We start from the raw sequence: 15725 nt of genomic DNA on the forward strand, positions 1-15725 counted from the left end.
AAGGGTGACGGGCAGCACATGGCCGTGAGATGGGCCCTGCTGCCCCCCTCCCCTCAGAGAGGCCTCCAGTAATGGGCAGGGCAAGCAGATAGGACACAAAACACGAACCTGGCAGGGAACAAGACAAGACTGTCTCCATGACCCTGGTTGCTGCCGCTGCTTTGCAAGCAGCGCAGAGCCAGGGCTGGCAGGTCTGTGCTTGGGGGTTTCATCCACGCACGTCTCTGCTGGGGTGCCCCTCTGGCAGCACTGGGATGAAAAGCAGCTTTCCAGGGCAGGAGCATCTGCTGCAGCTGTCAGGCACTTGGTACCAAGTGAAGCAGCCACCAGCACGGTTGAAATGCAGAGGAAGCCATCGGCTGCTGCAGCTGGTGGCTGACACTGGCAAGTTGGGAATAACCATGTCCCACCATCCTGTGGCCCTGCAACAAGCGCATCTCTGTGGAGTGCAGTGACCTAGGGCTGGGTCCCCCAAACTCACCCCACAGCACACAGAGCACTCCAGTGATGTGAACCCAAGCAATAACCCCTGACTCCAAGCCCTCATATGGACCCTACAAGGCCAGACAACTCCCCAGAGCCCAGGGGTCAGTGTGTACATGGTGCAGCAACATCTGTGATGTTCCCATGGTGCTGCGAGAGCAGCCGCAGTGTCCGCTGGCCCCGCAGAGCTGCTGGGCCTTGCTGCCAAGGGGGCATTTGTGTCTGTACGGGTGTTTTACTTGCTCCTTGTGAGAGCCTTTTGTGCTCTTTTTCCCTTTCAAATCAGTTCATTGCAAGTGACTGAGTCCCCTCTAGCTTACAAGCCTTTAACTGAACATGACTGATTTTTCCCAGCTGCCGCAGCACTGCATGCTGGAGGCTGTTGCACAGAGCAGCCCCTCACCCCAGCCCTGCCTTGTGCCAGGAGAGAGCTTGGGGCCATTCCCCCAGGAGCTCCTCATCCTGGAGTGAAAAGCTTCCCTCCTGCTGTTGTTTATTGGGCCCCTCGCCCCAGGATCATGAGGCATCTTCGTGGCAGCATCTCCCACAACTTATGGAGAAGGTGAGAGGCAAGAGCACCCTGTGGCCATGTTTCGGGGGGAGGTAACAACCTTGTGGCAACAAGGACCAGCAGACAAGATGGTGTCAGGATGGCATTTATCCCCTGCGAGCAGCTCTGCGACCCACCTGGGCATGCGGGGATGTCGGCGTGGGTCACGGGCAGGCGTGTGCCCCTGAGATGGGATGGTCCCAGGGGGCAGAGGGACACCAGGCACCCTGCGGCACGGCTCACCGCCTGGTAACACCTCCGTACTGCGGTGTATGGATTTACTGCTGGCGAGGCTTCGTTTTTAAAATGCATTAGCTGCTCGAGGTCACTTACAATAGAGGCTTTAATTAAAGTAGAGATCAATTTTTGTCAGCGTGCTACCAGAGCACAGTCTGTACTTTTCCTTCAGGAGCCACATTCGCTTGCTCGTACAGAAAGCGTCACGGGGAGGGGGGGAGCTCTGCAGAAATATGGCAGCGCCAGAGTCCGTTTGCGATGCCGGGGGCCAACAGCTGCTGGAAAGCAGCTGTATCGACGATCACTGCCCTGCGCACAGCCGCACGCAGACAGCCCGCGGCGCAGGCAGGGTGACGCCACGGGTTTCGGTGCGTAAAGGTCTCTCCTGGGATCCTGCCTAAGCAAGGAATTTAATTCACAGACACCTTCGGTAAGCAGCGCATTAAATGGGTGGTTTATGTCACTGAGGCTGTGCGCCCCACAGCTGGGCACCTGATGGCTTTGTTTTGCTCTTGGTCCTGAGAGTCAGGGGTCCCTGCTGTGACAGACTAATGCAAAATGCATTAGTGTTAATGGCAAGATCTCAGGAGTCATTGTTTCCCGCGGTCTTAAAAGAAAAAGCGACTGGCACAGTATTAATGGACACAGACTCGTATCATTGTTCCTTCCCTCCACGTGTTACAACTGCTCACAGAAGTTGTGCAAATCCAGATTCAGACAGTGCAGCAGGCAGCACAGAGCCTACAAACAGACTGGGACAGATGCTTTTCTGTGGTTTTTTTTGGCAGGAGGTAGCAGCAGCGAATCGTGGGCTTTGGCAGGGGCTGGCCAAGGCGCTGCAGGGTGGCAGTGGCCATCTCCTCCACCAGCATGCAGGGCTCTGCACTGCTCTTCCTCACGGGACCACAGAGCAGGGACTGCGTAAGAAACTGGAAAGCAGGCCATGCTGCACAAAAAAATCCGAGTGCTTTATCTATGGGGAACCAACCAATAAAGCTGCATAAACGTGCGTAGTCAGGTGACAAAAAAGTGCTGCAGCTCATTGGGGAGCAGGGAAAATATTTGCTGCAAGGATGGGAACCGGCTGATTCCTGAGTTCATGTTCCTCCTCTGGCTGGAGCGCAGCACTGCAGCTCCCGCTTGCTGCGCACGTCCTGCTGTTTTCTGCTCCTGTCCTCAGCTAACCCAGCCGGAACGCAGGTCTGAGCATCGTTCACAACTGGGACATGCTCTGCCAACATCTGGCTTTCCCTGGCACTCCGCAACAGACGTGCAGCTGATGTCCACTCTTGTCATTGCCCCCTGCCTACAGAAATGCCTTTGGGGGGGGCTCTGCCAGGGAGCACTGGGATGGTGCTGGCTCTTCCCAAGCACTGTGCCTTCCCTCCTGCTGCCCTTGTCCTCCTGGCCTCCTCCTGCAAACCAGAGCTCGCTGGCCCTGTGTTGCTGCTGGGAAAGGGCTGTAGTGGCTGCAGATGTGAGGAGCACAAGGCTGCTGAGGAGGGGTGTAAAGAGAAATGGAGACAGGAGCCACGTTTACAGGGGTGCCAGCAGGCAGAAGGGGTTCCAGACCTGCTGCAAGGGCTGGGCAGGTGAATGGTACTTTCTGGCACGTCCTCCTCACTCCTGCCTGCTGGAGCTGCTTCGTGCAGAGCAGTCGGGGTGCACACTGAACATGAGATGCTCCAGTAGTGCAGCATGCAAGAATACCATCTCTTTTTTTTTCTTTTCCTTTTAAACCAGGCTAAACTCAGCAGCAAGAGAACGCTTGTGGGTATGACGTGAAACCTTTCACCGTTTCTTTGCTTAACGCTCCTAAGGGTACAGTTCAGTCCCCACAGTCACCTCTTCCCTCAAACGCTTCCCTGCTTCTCAGTGCTTTATTTAGATTACCACTGCCAGCCCTTACGATTTTTATGTGCTGCTTTCTCCTGAGGATGCCTAATTTGGCACTGTGGAGAACAATGAGGATGCCTGGACATCAAGCATTTCCACATTGAGGTCCCCTCCCTGTGATTTAGCTGGGTCAAGCACTTCCCCTGCAAACACGAAGCGAGTGATTACACCCCCCTCCCAGCAGATCGCATCTATTTTGGAAGCTCTTTGCTCTCAGCACATCTGTGCTACAGCCAGAGGGGGTGGCAGACGGGTTTAGCTCTTGGGTAGCAAGTGACAACAGGATGCATTTCAAAATACACAGCCTTCGGGGGTGAAGACGAGTGCTGAAGTGATCGACATGTTCTGGTGAGCCATACGCCCATCACCCTGGCTTTGGGACCTGGTGCAATGTCTGCGTGGAACAGGCAGAGGGGCAGGCAGGCCAAATTATCCTCATTCCTTGCATAACTCAACTCAATTCCTCACTTGTGATATCAGACTGGTAGCCTGCAGGGAAAAGAAAGTGCACTGTCAGAGGAACATTGCACACTGAGTCTTGTATTTCTGCATTTCTGAAAGTTCTCCTGAGGGCTTAGGAAGATTCTTTCGGCAAGCAGCATCAGAAGCCTTAAGGGAACAGAAGATTTGCAAAGGGCTGTGGTGGAGGACTTGGGGAGGAATTCTGCTCGGCCAGACTTGAGGGGAAAAAAAAAAAAAGAATAATGTATTCATACCAAGCAATTAATTTATTTTTCTAGAAATGTTCTCCTGCTTAAATTATAACCAAGCCCTGGCATTGCTGAGTGCTATGATTTAGTACCCTCATAATTAAAGACTTCGTTGTCATCCGAAGTCCTCACTGTGCAGAGAAAAATCAGCTCAAGAGCAGTAGAAATGTTTTTTAAAAGTCAAAGGCTGATTAGCATGAATACTTGTGAGAAGGCTTCCGGCACACAGCCCTCAAACCTCCCGCCAGCCGCCACCCCCATCCCCAGGGCACCTTCCCAAGCCCACCTGTCCCAGCCTGCTGGCCTTGCCCAGGAAGGTTTGGTCGAGCAAGAACAGCCAGGTCCAAAATACCCACCTGGGCCTGCCCCACTAGGAGAACCTGGAGTAAGAGGGACGAGACAAACAGAGGAGGGATCCAGGAGGAGCTGGGCACTCCGTAAGGGATGAGGGACACTTACCCAGGACACACTAGTGAAGATGTTGGCTCTGTTATAGCTACAGAGAGCTCTGTGGTGCTCAAACACTGAGCGTGAGAGGAGCTTTAAAAAATCCTCTATTAGGGGCTGCACCATTCACACAACAATCCTGGAGATGTTTTTAGGTGTTTCTTTGGGACCACTGCTTCGACAGCAAGTCAAAAGTCTTTATTGTTTCATCACCCTTCAGATGCCTGAATAGATCCTGCAGCCTCCTCACTACGCTTCAGCCATAAGGAAACAGTCAGATACATAATTTAAAAACTAATTAATTGGGCCAGTGACTCGACGAAAAGACAACTCTAACACAAACCAAGGGCACAACATTTCAACAGTGTATTCCCCCAAAAGGACTTCCATTGCTCCTGAACGTGCATTTACGTGCAGAGACAGACATCTTTCTTTTGGTGTTCAGGTACGGAGCTTCAAAGTATCTTTCAGTTTATGTAAAACATCCATGTGAACAAAGTGAATTTACCAGGAGACTAAAGCAAGTGTCAGCAGTACACTGTTTTCACATGTCAAGACAGACAACTATGAACTTTAAAACCTCCCTCTTCTGCTTTATTGACAGGTAAATTGTTCAAAAATGTTCTCACAATTCAATAATTACAAAGACTTAGACTTACATTAAAAAAGTAAAAACCAGAAAACCCCCAAAGCAGTAGTGTCCAGCTCTAACTGAGCCCCTTTATCAAGAATCTGAGAAAAAGAGCAAGTACTGTCGAACACTTAACGTAACAGGATTAAATGTTGACTAGAACACTCAGTTTAAACTAAAGATAAGTGCACGTCCTATACAGTGTTTCAGAAAAGAACATTAGCCACTGGTATATCATTAGCCCATTTAAACCAAATTTTAAATAAGTGACATCCAACTGTCATAAAATTGGCACAGAAGGCACACTAGTGTGACAATGACAAACTGGATATGCCAGCCACTGAATTAATTACAAGCTTTTAATGAAACATGGTCACAAATCTTTGATTACTAAATGTATAATACATGGAAGCATGAGATTAAATATACACGCAAAACATCACCACTGCACGTGGGCCATAGCAAAATATACAGGAGTGTGTTGTGCATTTTTCTACATGATCAATACTTGATTAATAATCATGGGGTCTTCATGCAGGTGAGGATACAATTAATGAGAAAAGCAGCACCCCCAGTTACACATCCTTCACGTTCCACTTTGGTAACCAGTAAAACAGATTGATGCTTTAGTGTGATATAGTCCCTCAGGTCAAGCAGACTTTGAGGGCAACACGTCCACGAGAAGGCTTGCTAGCTAAACAATGTAGTGTGTCCTTACACCAAAAACCCAGGAGAAACAACTTCTCAGAAGGAGATAGGCAGGAACTAGGAGTAAAATTCTTTTCACAGCAGTAATTACCAATATTTTAAAAGCCCTGACTAATGACTGACTGATGACGACTAAAAAGCAGGGTACGGGTAAAAGATAACCGGCAGTAGTCCTATGTACAAGACTAAAAAGTTGGTAGAAAGATAGAAATACAGTTATGTAGCTGTATATGTAATGGCTAAATGAATTAAAAGGCCACAAAACTATAACCAACTTTTATTTGACTTCCTGGTGATTCTATTGATGTTGGAAACAACCTACAGCTTCCTAGCATTCTCCTTAAGATTTAGGAAACAGTTATGGGAAAAAAGGGAAAAGTGTATTCATTTGAGGATGTAACTAGACCCGCTCGCATTTCCTATTTAGAGGTCCAAATTGTGTCTAAAAGGATTTCCTGCTAATGAGACATTACATCATTCTATAGAAAAATAATATTCCCGATATTGTAGCAACATTATCAGTATCTGTATTTCTTTTTCAGCATAAGAATAAGACTATTTACTGGTGGCCTTAAATGCTCCTATGCAATAAAACTGTGTCACAGCTGTGCAGAAAGGAATCAACCGTAACTGAGCAGTGAACAATTCTGCATAAAAAGCTCAAACGCTATTTAGTAAAGAATTTTCTTCGTTTCAATAGTTTGTATCTACAATCTGGATATATAATTATTCTTGTACAACACTAGAGATTCAGTGTCAGTCTTGGCACTAGCATCTGAGACAGCCTTGCCCTGCTCGAGCGCTCCGCAGAGCAGCGGATGATCGAAGCCAGAATGGTGCGAGCGGCAGCGTTACGCGTCACAGGTTGACTGGTCCAGTCCATCTAGTGTAAGCTGATTCCTATGAGGAGAGTTGGGACTCGGGGGACCACTTGGATTTGAGCTGTTGGATGGAGTAGAGTGTTTGGTGGAGTCTGAATCAGGCTGTTAACGAGAAACATTAAAAAAAAAATTTGCTTACTTTAAATAAATTCTTTACACTCAAAAGCTCTCAAAGGCACTCAAAGATGAGAGTGAGCAACACATATGAAGCAGTGTGTATTAGATTCATTTCATAGCTAAACATTCATGCAAATACTTCCAGTATCATCAATAGGCTGTGTTGCAGTCCTGAAGGTGAGCTGATGTAACAGGAACGATGGCAAAGTATGTGGAAATTGCTACATCTCAGGCTCCTCTCCCTTAGCCACTGCAAAGCTTTCCTGATGGAATGCATCTATCTGTCCACTGTTGTTCTGGATTTACCAGCCTGCGTTTTTTAAGCAATTTTTATAGCTCAGGAGTAGATTTATCTGCCCATATAAACATGTAAACAATTACAGTCATAGCATCTTCAGTCTGGTGAGAAGGAAGGAAACAGGCACATGAACTGTTTACAAAATAGCAACAGCTTCAAGCGTGTGAAGTGCCTGACAAAAGAGTGAAGGTTGCCAAGTATCAGGCTGGAGATCTGGAAACAGAATTTACTTACTGCAGACGCCCTACGTCAATATCTAGTAAAGACAGTCTATCCACAGTTATTTCCCCAGCGTTAGTTTGGCTGTTGGATATTTGCCTTGACAGACTGGTCTCGCTTCAACAGGATGGCTGGCAAGTTTCCCACTGTTTTGGTGAGTTACTGCACACATTCCCAGCTAATGAAATACAGCACAGGAAAAACTGGTACCATCGCAGCAAGTTATTTTCAAGAAAGGGACCATGTATTTAGGAAAAAGAACAAAAGCTAGCATCCTTCAAGAATGCTGTTCACACGGTTTTGCATGGCTCAAACAATAATAAGACCATCTGTAACAAGATTATCCTAACAGGATCCAGTTCAGGCTGCGATAAAGCCAAAAGACATGGGAAAAATAGTATAAAGCCAAAAGGTGGTATTAAAGCCTCCTTTTTCAAGTTTCAAACTACTATTTTTTGAATTTCAGAAGCTACAAGAAATTGTAAGGTCTACCTAAAAAGAAAACATTGTAAAAGCATTAGAATCCACCACCACTTGTGCCTACAAACAGCAATTATCATTAGAGCACGGAATGTAATGGAGTTTGGGAAGGATGCGGCAGAATAACTAAGTCAGCCGACATAGTCCGTCATCAGCACCTTTGAAAATCAAGACCATTTCAAAATTACCTGTGTTTAAAGAGCCCCATTTCCACATGCTTCCAATGAGTTATTCAAGGTGACAAAGGAAATCAGAGCATGGCTCTGATCAGAACACTGGACAAATACTTTGACTGAGGGTCTGTAGTTGGGTACCACAAAGCACTAATAAGATGCAAAGATCCTGATGCAGGAGTTTGCCTCCCAGCGATGATTCCTAACACCTTCCTTGCAGAGGCAGAGCTTGAGCAAAGCTTGGAAGAAGCTACACCCGTGATAAATCAAGGAAACAAAAATCTTACATCTCTTCTCCTTAGATTCAGGGACACCAGTTTAGTACAGCCAGGACATTTTCCATTTGGTGGCTACTGGCACATACCTTAACTCTTGCTAAATGCAGTTTTAAGTATTTTAAATTATGATTCCTTCTCAAGTTACAAGACAAAAAGTCTTCCTTAAGGCAGCACAGAAAATTACTTAACTAGTTGTATCATTATGCTATTCTATGCTAATAGCCCAGAGAACATTTTTAGGATCTTTGAGGACATTACATCAATTAGTCAAATTTCCCTTGTCTACAAAGCTTAATCCAAGACATAATACTTCTTAAAATATCATCATAAAAATATCTTTTCACAGCTTTGCTTTTGTGCTGACGTATCTAACTTGCAATCATATATTACAAGCTGGAGAAAACATTTGTGGAAGGAAACCTCTCCATAGAGAACACAGTGTTTACAAAGTATTTTCTCAGAAATTTAATTTATTGGAAAAACAATCTACAGCAACAGGATATAATAAGTCTCCAATTAATAATAAAAAAAAAAAGCTACTTTACCTCTTTGTCAAACTCCTGGTCAGGATCGGACATACTTCGGGAAGGCACGGCTCCTCCAGCATCACTGCCGCCTGCAGAGAACGAAGGAAAATAGGCAGGTTTACACCTCTTGTCAAAGCCCTAAATTATAGCTCAGAACTGACAAGCTTGCTTCCAGCCTTACTTGACGAGGGCCATGAAATATAGGTTTTGTTTCTCTGCTGCTGTCGTGTGAGGTTAGCTGTAGATGGACACGGTTTTTCATCCTGTGCAGCAGGTAGGACACTCTGCAGTCGAAATGGAACACCTTTGTTAGCCAGTAACAAAAGCTATTCAACTAGGAGTTGTTACTCATGAAAACTTTACTGTGCTTTTGAAGATATTACAACCCAGTGTTGGTAGAAAAACTCTCAACTTACTTGACCACATCCACATATTTTCAGTAACAGACACAAACCCTGAGAAAGACAGAGAAAGAACTAAGCCCCACAGCAGCCACGGGAACCTGTCAGCCAGCAAACCCTCTCTCAAGGGGCAGGGACTGCACCAACAGCTCTGCTTTCCTTCCTCCTCCTGCAGAAAGGACAAACTCATCACCCTCACCTAGGCTGGCGGAGAAGGACAAGAGAAAGCCTGACTAGCAGCTGCAAAATGCAGGGTACAGAACATAAAAGTGTACCTTTGTGCCTTCCTCTCGCTGATTTAACACTAAAACAGCTCACAAAATGCTGTATTTGTTAAATGCAAAATGAAAAAAAATGATGCTACAAAGCACTGCAACTTACATGCATTTTAGTTACCTGCACAGCGTTAGTTTTTTTCCGCCTTGTTTTTGCTCTAGAATTGGCAAAGTGCCACAAGCACACCATTCCATCTCCTAACAGTTTGTAGCTACTCCTACCCTTGCTAGGGAGGCAGAGGAGGGGCAGGAAGAGGAAGAAAGCAGAGGGGAGCCTTGCAGTGAGGAATGGTCACTCTGGAGAAAGATTTCAGCAGAGTCAGGGCTCATGTCATAGACGTGCTCAAAGCCTGTTGGAGGTGATATCAGAGCAGAATGTTGAGAGGATGAAGGGGAAGGAAATTTGTTCTGTTATTTTAAGAAGACAAACAAGAAAAAGGAAGGAGGAGAGACTGATTATTTGGAAAACTACTAACAAGCTCCTGGTAGTGTTACCTATTTCTTTCAGTGTATCATTTATAAGTCAGCTAGCAGTATTTCCTTGCACAGGATTTACAAGCATTGCACAATAGGAAGGTTCAACTTCCTCAAAATGTAAGAAGAAATTGCAGAGATATAATACTTGAACCCTATACAGCTCATCTTCACAGTTTTTCTGAGCAAGAACAAATACACATATAACCCCACCCTTTTAAATGTATTTTACCAGTGGGAGGTCCATGAGAACTTGCATTCCATCTCCTGGTCCCATATGAGCCACGTGGTTGAAATTCGTTGGGTTAGAAATCATCTTTGACCTTAGCTCAGGGTCTCTAAGCATTTCCCTAAAAGAAGAGAGTGATTTTTGCTATTAGCATTCCCAGTCTTTGCAAGTCATCATGGATATTAAGTTACATGCCACAATTAAATTCTTACCGCCTCTGCTGTAATCGCTCTTCCTCGGGAACCTTAAATACAAATCTTCTTTTGCTCCGAGTTCGAAGCATTTGCTTCTTGCTATTGTCAGATGTTTCTGGGACACTGAGGGCAGCACCTGCTGTAATATCACAACGCAATTTCACATACATAGGTACATGTCGACCCAGACGCATCCAGTACAAGTTTAATCTCATGCAAAGGTAACGTTGCTTAAAATTACCCAGTTAGCTTCGCGTCATTTTTCTGTTTCTCCCCTTGCTCAGTACTCACCTGCAAACTTGTTCTTGAAATATATTAGTCTTGGTGGCTCGCAGTTAAGAAGATTCAGCGTGCCGTCCGTGTTTAATGGTCTGATCTGTTTTGAGGAAGGAGACAGGGAATTAACTGAAGCCTAGCGTACACTGCGAAGAAACATCTCATTTGGAATTAGTCCAATTAAGTTCTATATTCAAAGAAAATTACTTACCCTTCGCAGGCCAATGGTCTGGACCCATTCCATAGTGTTAACATCAAATACATCAACACCATACTCGCTATACACTGTTACGTACGAAGAATTGCAACCTGCATAGATTAAAAACAAACAGAAAACCCTAATGTGCTTTCAGCAGTCTGGAACTGACGTATATTTGAGCAAATTTCAATAGTTACAAATTTTCCACCATGTGCAAGATGCATTTTGAAACACTTCTTCCCAGCCCACTGTCAAACTGATATTCTTGTGATAATAGATTTGCTAACGACAACTGCCAGCATCATGGAAAGATTAAAGTTTGACCCTTTCAGTATTTTTAAACTTCAAATTATGATTTCATGAAATTGCACAATGACATCTGAAGTTTTCAGATGCATACAGATTTGCTACTTGGTGGGAATTGAGTAGCTAGCTTTTCTACAGATGCAGATTACTTCATTTCGGAAGCAGCAAACTAACTCTACATCTGCTGTGTGAAGAGGAAAAGAGAGGGCCACCATCTGCGAGGTGGGTCATGAAGTCATGATGCGAATCTGTTCTCAATTTCCTTCCTCTTTTGCTAACAATTATCTAGCTTTAGATATTCACGGATGGGTTGCTTTCATCAGGTTAACAGAAAAATGTCACAAGGCTTAAAGCCCACTGCTCGTCTTCTCTTTTCATTCTTTTTTTTCAAAAAAAGCATAAAAGGTATCAGCAGACAAGTTTATTTTAGGTCAAACGAAAAGCAGAGGTCCCTAGAGCTTCATATCAGAGTGCTTCTGCTCATATAAAAACTGTGTCCTGATGCAAAGAGCAGTTACTAGAAATTTATGGGATTTAATAGAGAAAAGAGCTGCTTCAATAAACAAAAGGAAAATAACCCAGTAGGACACTAAACAAATCACAGAGTCTTCCTAGAAGAACTGAAGTAACAGTTGTGGTACTATTTTTTTTAAGTTGTTCCCAGAAAGCCTTGGACAGGTCTCAGAAATACATATCCCAAAAGTGACTTTTGGTCAAGTATTTATTATATGGGGTCATGGTTGACTTGGATGTCCACATCAAGGGAGGCCACTGAGCACCAGACAGAAACACCAACTGCTTCTGCTTGGGCTCTCCCAGCATGAGGGGGCTGAATCCCCCAGAAAGAAATTCTCCATCGTACCCTACAACTTCTCCACAACATGGTCCTTCAACACAGCAGACACTGCAACAGGGGGAGAACTATTTCCACTGTGATGATCTCCTGATGGGACAGTTAGAAAAAAAAAGCCACCATCACCAGCGACAGCCACCAGGACTGAGGAGGGAGGAGAAGGCTAAAGAAAAGCAATGCAGTTTCCTTTGGTAGCAGACAAAGTTGCTCTTTCTACAAAAACAGCCCTAGGCCAACACCACTCAGAGCTGCACATACTAGAATACTATAAAATAGTTTACAGTAAGAACAGCTTCTAATAATAACAGACAAAACAATTAACTAGCATGCCTAGTTTGCTAAAATGCAAAATAACTGTAAAGTTGATAAAGGAAAAGGAAACATTAGCTTTAGCTAATGGCATTTTAAAGTAAATTCACAACCACAGTACTTCCTTGGGCCTTTGCTTTAGACTTCTGTACAGAACTAGGTCAGAGTAAAGCAAGCAAACAATTTCAGTTCAAGACAATTAAAACTAAACAAACCGCTGTTAGGGCCTGGCCTGATCAAACTGACTGCTAGATGTACTATTTAAACAAAAAGCTATTTCTTGCTTTCAATCATTCAAAACACTTTAATTGCTATTTGAGCTCCAAACAGAAATCCCGGTTTTATCAGGAACTTTATAATCTACTACAGAATACTGAAAAATGTTCCGCATGTGGTTCCATCCTAACTAGCTGATAAAACAATGTGCCTGAAAAGAGCAGAGCAGTTCCGTTGAAAAATTACCTTCTACCTGCCTATGTTATTATTGGAAATTCTTCCCCTAAAAATAAAACCGGTAAGAGAAAAATTGCAACCACTTCTGCCAAAAGCAGTATTTTTACATCTTATTTTGTTACGTCTATGAACCTTTAGAGTTGCAGTTACGTTTCAACTCTCTATTGTAATTTGAGTCCAGGACCCAGAAGATGCCCTACAAACTAGACATTTACACTCTCTAGGGGAGCAAAAATCTTTACAGAATTTCACAGATCAGTTGTCTTGCACTGTCCTGCCTCCAGGACTACTCTCCATAAAAATTACTTTCCATTCCATTACTTGTTCTTCTGTGTCCTGTAACAAGACAGAGCTTCTTTTCTTGCAGCATCCAGGATCTCAGCCCAGGAGATCACCAAGTCCAAAACTACCACCAGGAAGAATTGTGTATGCTGTCAACTCACCAAAACTTAAACTGTAGATATTGAAAGACAAACTGAAGCAAAATAGAATACAATGCTGATTATTTTTTAGACAAGTAAAGCAGCAACAGGGATATGGCAACAGAAAAACATATACATACTACAGGCAACAGGAGTTGCAGGCCACATTAGTTCCTGCATGCGTGACCTTCGACCTTGCGAATCGACGTATACTCCCATATGGCTGAAGCAAAGCAGGTATTCCTCATTACTGAGCTCCACAGCACAAAGGGCGTCAAAAGACTGCTGTGAGAGGAAGATAAGCGAGGGGTCATTAGGATTTACCAGGCTTATAGATTGTCCATCTCCCTGGATGGTCAACAGAGAGAACCCAGACTGGTAGCCAACACAGAGCTTGTCCTTGAACACTGTCATCCACTGCACAGTTCCTGGAGCCTGAATTTCACTGACTTTTTTGTGGAAAGGTTTAGTTCTGTGAATTTCATAGCAAAAAACCTGCCGTTTGACAGCCACAAACAAACAAGTCGCAGAATTCTTCTTTAGTGTTCCAGTTGTAATCAATTGGCAGCCTTTAGTTTCTGCAAGCTTAATGTCAAAGTTTCCTTCTGATCCATCCAGAGAGGCCCAGGGGTAAAGGTGAACGTGGTGGTTCCGACCGCAGATGAGGATGATGATTTTCTCTTTGGGAGCAAGCTCTATCTGGTACACCTTCTTGCAGTCAGCAGCTCGCACTATCACTGCGAAGGAAACGAGAACTGCCATAAGTTACACATGAAAACCATCAGGCCTGGAAACGTCGCAGCGTTAGATACTGATGTCTGAAAACAAATCTAAACACAGACGTGTACCAGAGAGGAAAGAGCACTTCTTACACACGTTCAGTGCTCCGTTATTAATTGTCAGAACAAATAACGAAACAAAGCATTCCTGTAACTCTCTCTATGGATATAGTCTCGCTTCAGTGACACTTTGCAAGGAAGGGCTGCTTAACATCTGGGATAAATGAAGAAAAGAAATTATACAATAATATCTCTACTATCTGTTCACTGCAAGATGGTATATGTTCTGAAACTGGTCCCACCTTCAATAAAAACATCAGCATCTTCGGTAAATTATGGAGGAAGATCAAATTAGCAGAACGCAAAGAGATGGAAATACAGAGTATTTAATGCTGAGAACTGAGGATATAAAAGGCCGTACTGCTGGTAAATGTCTCAGCCAAATACAAAAGCAACACATTAAGTGGATATTAACCATCTATAGTGAAAAGAAAAAAATGCTGTGTGTGCTGGGGAAAGGGTAAGTAGGAATGGGCCTAAACTGTAGGAAGAGAAGTTTCAGACAGGCACCAGGAAAAGCCTTCTTGCAGTAAAAATTACCTAGGTTACCTGTGGAAGCTGGGGAGACTTCATTATTGAAAGGTTTTTTTAAAACTGGGTTAGACAGAGGCAGTTAATGGGGTCAGGTATAATGTGTTCTGCCTTGGGGATGGTGGCTGTATTGGCACTTTCAAGAAAGCAGTGAGTATTTATTTCATGGGGTACAAACAGAAGAGACAAAGCTACTCCAAACTAGGAAACATAATACCTCATATGCATAAGCCAATTATATAAAAATATCACTTTCATTTTTTGTTAGCGGAATGCATTCAAAAGATTTGTGAATGATAATAATAATAAAAAAATATTAGCTGGAAATTATATGCATTTTTTTCAGTAATAGTTGAGTAGCCTAGCCAAGTTACCAAATCCTGTAAACCTGTAAGAAAGACTTCAGCTGTTTAGTGTTTCTGTGGCATTTGCCCAGTCACACAAAGAGACAATATGTCTGAAGAAATATCCTATGGAACAACCAGCCGTTGGAACTTTGCCACAAACAGATCCTTTTTCTTCCCTAGCTCCAGCCGACAGTTTAGTTTATTTGTCAAGAACTAATATTCTGACAAAAGGCCTTTGGTATAAACAGCTGGCAGCTAATTAACACTGAATATTACAAGTGCCATAAAATGAAAAAGACAGTATGATTTTTAAAAATACTATTAACACAAAAGAACTGACCATAGAAAAATGCAAAACCTCTTTAACTTAAAACCAAAATTCATAATTCATTTTCACATTTACGTATGATACAGTGATGCAGATAGTTGTTCCTTTATGAAATGAACTTTCAAATTAAATGTATAATCTGCTTTTGTGCAAGAAGCTGTACTGGAATGTCTGGAATTACTTGCATCTAAAGATATGTTTATATCTAAGTACTTAAAGAATAGTGACCACTGGAAGTTTACTCAAAGGAATGGAATTTATTACTGCTAAAAGGAATTTCAAATATCTGCTGTGTCCATGTATAAAGCAGTTTCTCCTGGAACTGGGCACTGGTTTATTCTATGGAAGAGGAAGCAATAACATTTAACTGCTTTATTTTACATTGAAATGGAAGTTTTAGCATGACTGCAATTCAAATTTAAAATAGCCACAAACTAAATTGCATCGAAAAAGGAAATTAAAATTCTTCCTTCAAGTCTAAATTTACAGATTTTTAAAAAAAATTTGAATAACGATGACCACAAACAGGCAAAGGGACATTTCAAGAGTGCCCTGGTAATTTTTCCAAAGTAGGAAAAGGGTCCCAGGCACCACTGACCTCAATATCCTCAGCTCCTAGGTAGTCAAAGATATCAGAACAACAGAAGCTCACAG

The 15725-nt window shown here is 43.6% G+C and overlaps 1 protein-coding gene across 6 annotated transcripts in view; it reads right to left on the bottom strand.

Moving 5' to 3' along the window:
- Positions 1-4892: 4892 nt before the first annotated feature.
- The window catches only part of CDC42BPB (CDC42 binding protein kinase beta), a 96312-nt gene continuing 85479 nt past the window's right edge, over positions 4893-15725 (bottom strand). For 3 of the 6 annotated variants that reach the window (XM_065840005.2, XM_065840009.2, XM_065840007.2), the window contains 8 exons: positions 13167-13763; positions 10696-10793; positions 10500-10584; positions 10227-10344; positions 10018-10135; positions 8817-8919; positions 8654-8724; positions 4893-6645 (listed from right to left, as the gene is read on the bottom strand). In XM_065840005.2, the coding sequence (XP_065696077.1) occupies positions 6514-6645; positions 8654-8724; positions 8817-8919; positions 10018-10135; positions 10227-10344; positions 10500-10584; positions 10696-10793; positions 13167-13763 (1322 nt within the window). In that variant the 3' untranslated portion in view covers positions 4893-6513. Of the gene's footprint in view, positions 6646-8653; positions 8725-8816; positions 8920-10017; positions 10136-10226; positions 10348-10499; positions 10585-10695; positions 10794-13166; positions 13764-15725 lie in introns of all 6 variants that reach the window. The other 3 variants (XM_065840008.2, XM_065840006.2, XM_065840004.2) reach the window with 1 other exon arrangement.

Source organism: Patagioenas fasciata, chromosome 5 (genome assembly GCF_037038585.1).
Source record: "Patagioenas fasciata isolate bPatFas1 chromosome 5, bPatFas1.hap1, whole genome shotgun sequence".
NCBI classification, from domain to species: Eukaryota; Metazoa; Chordata; class Aves; order Columbiformes; family Columbidae; genus Patagioenas; species Patagioenas fasciata.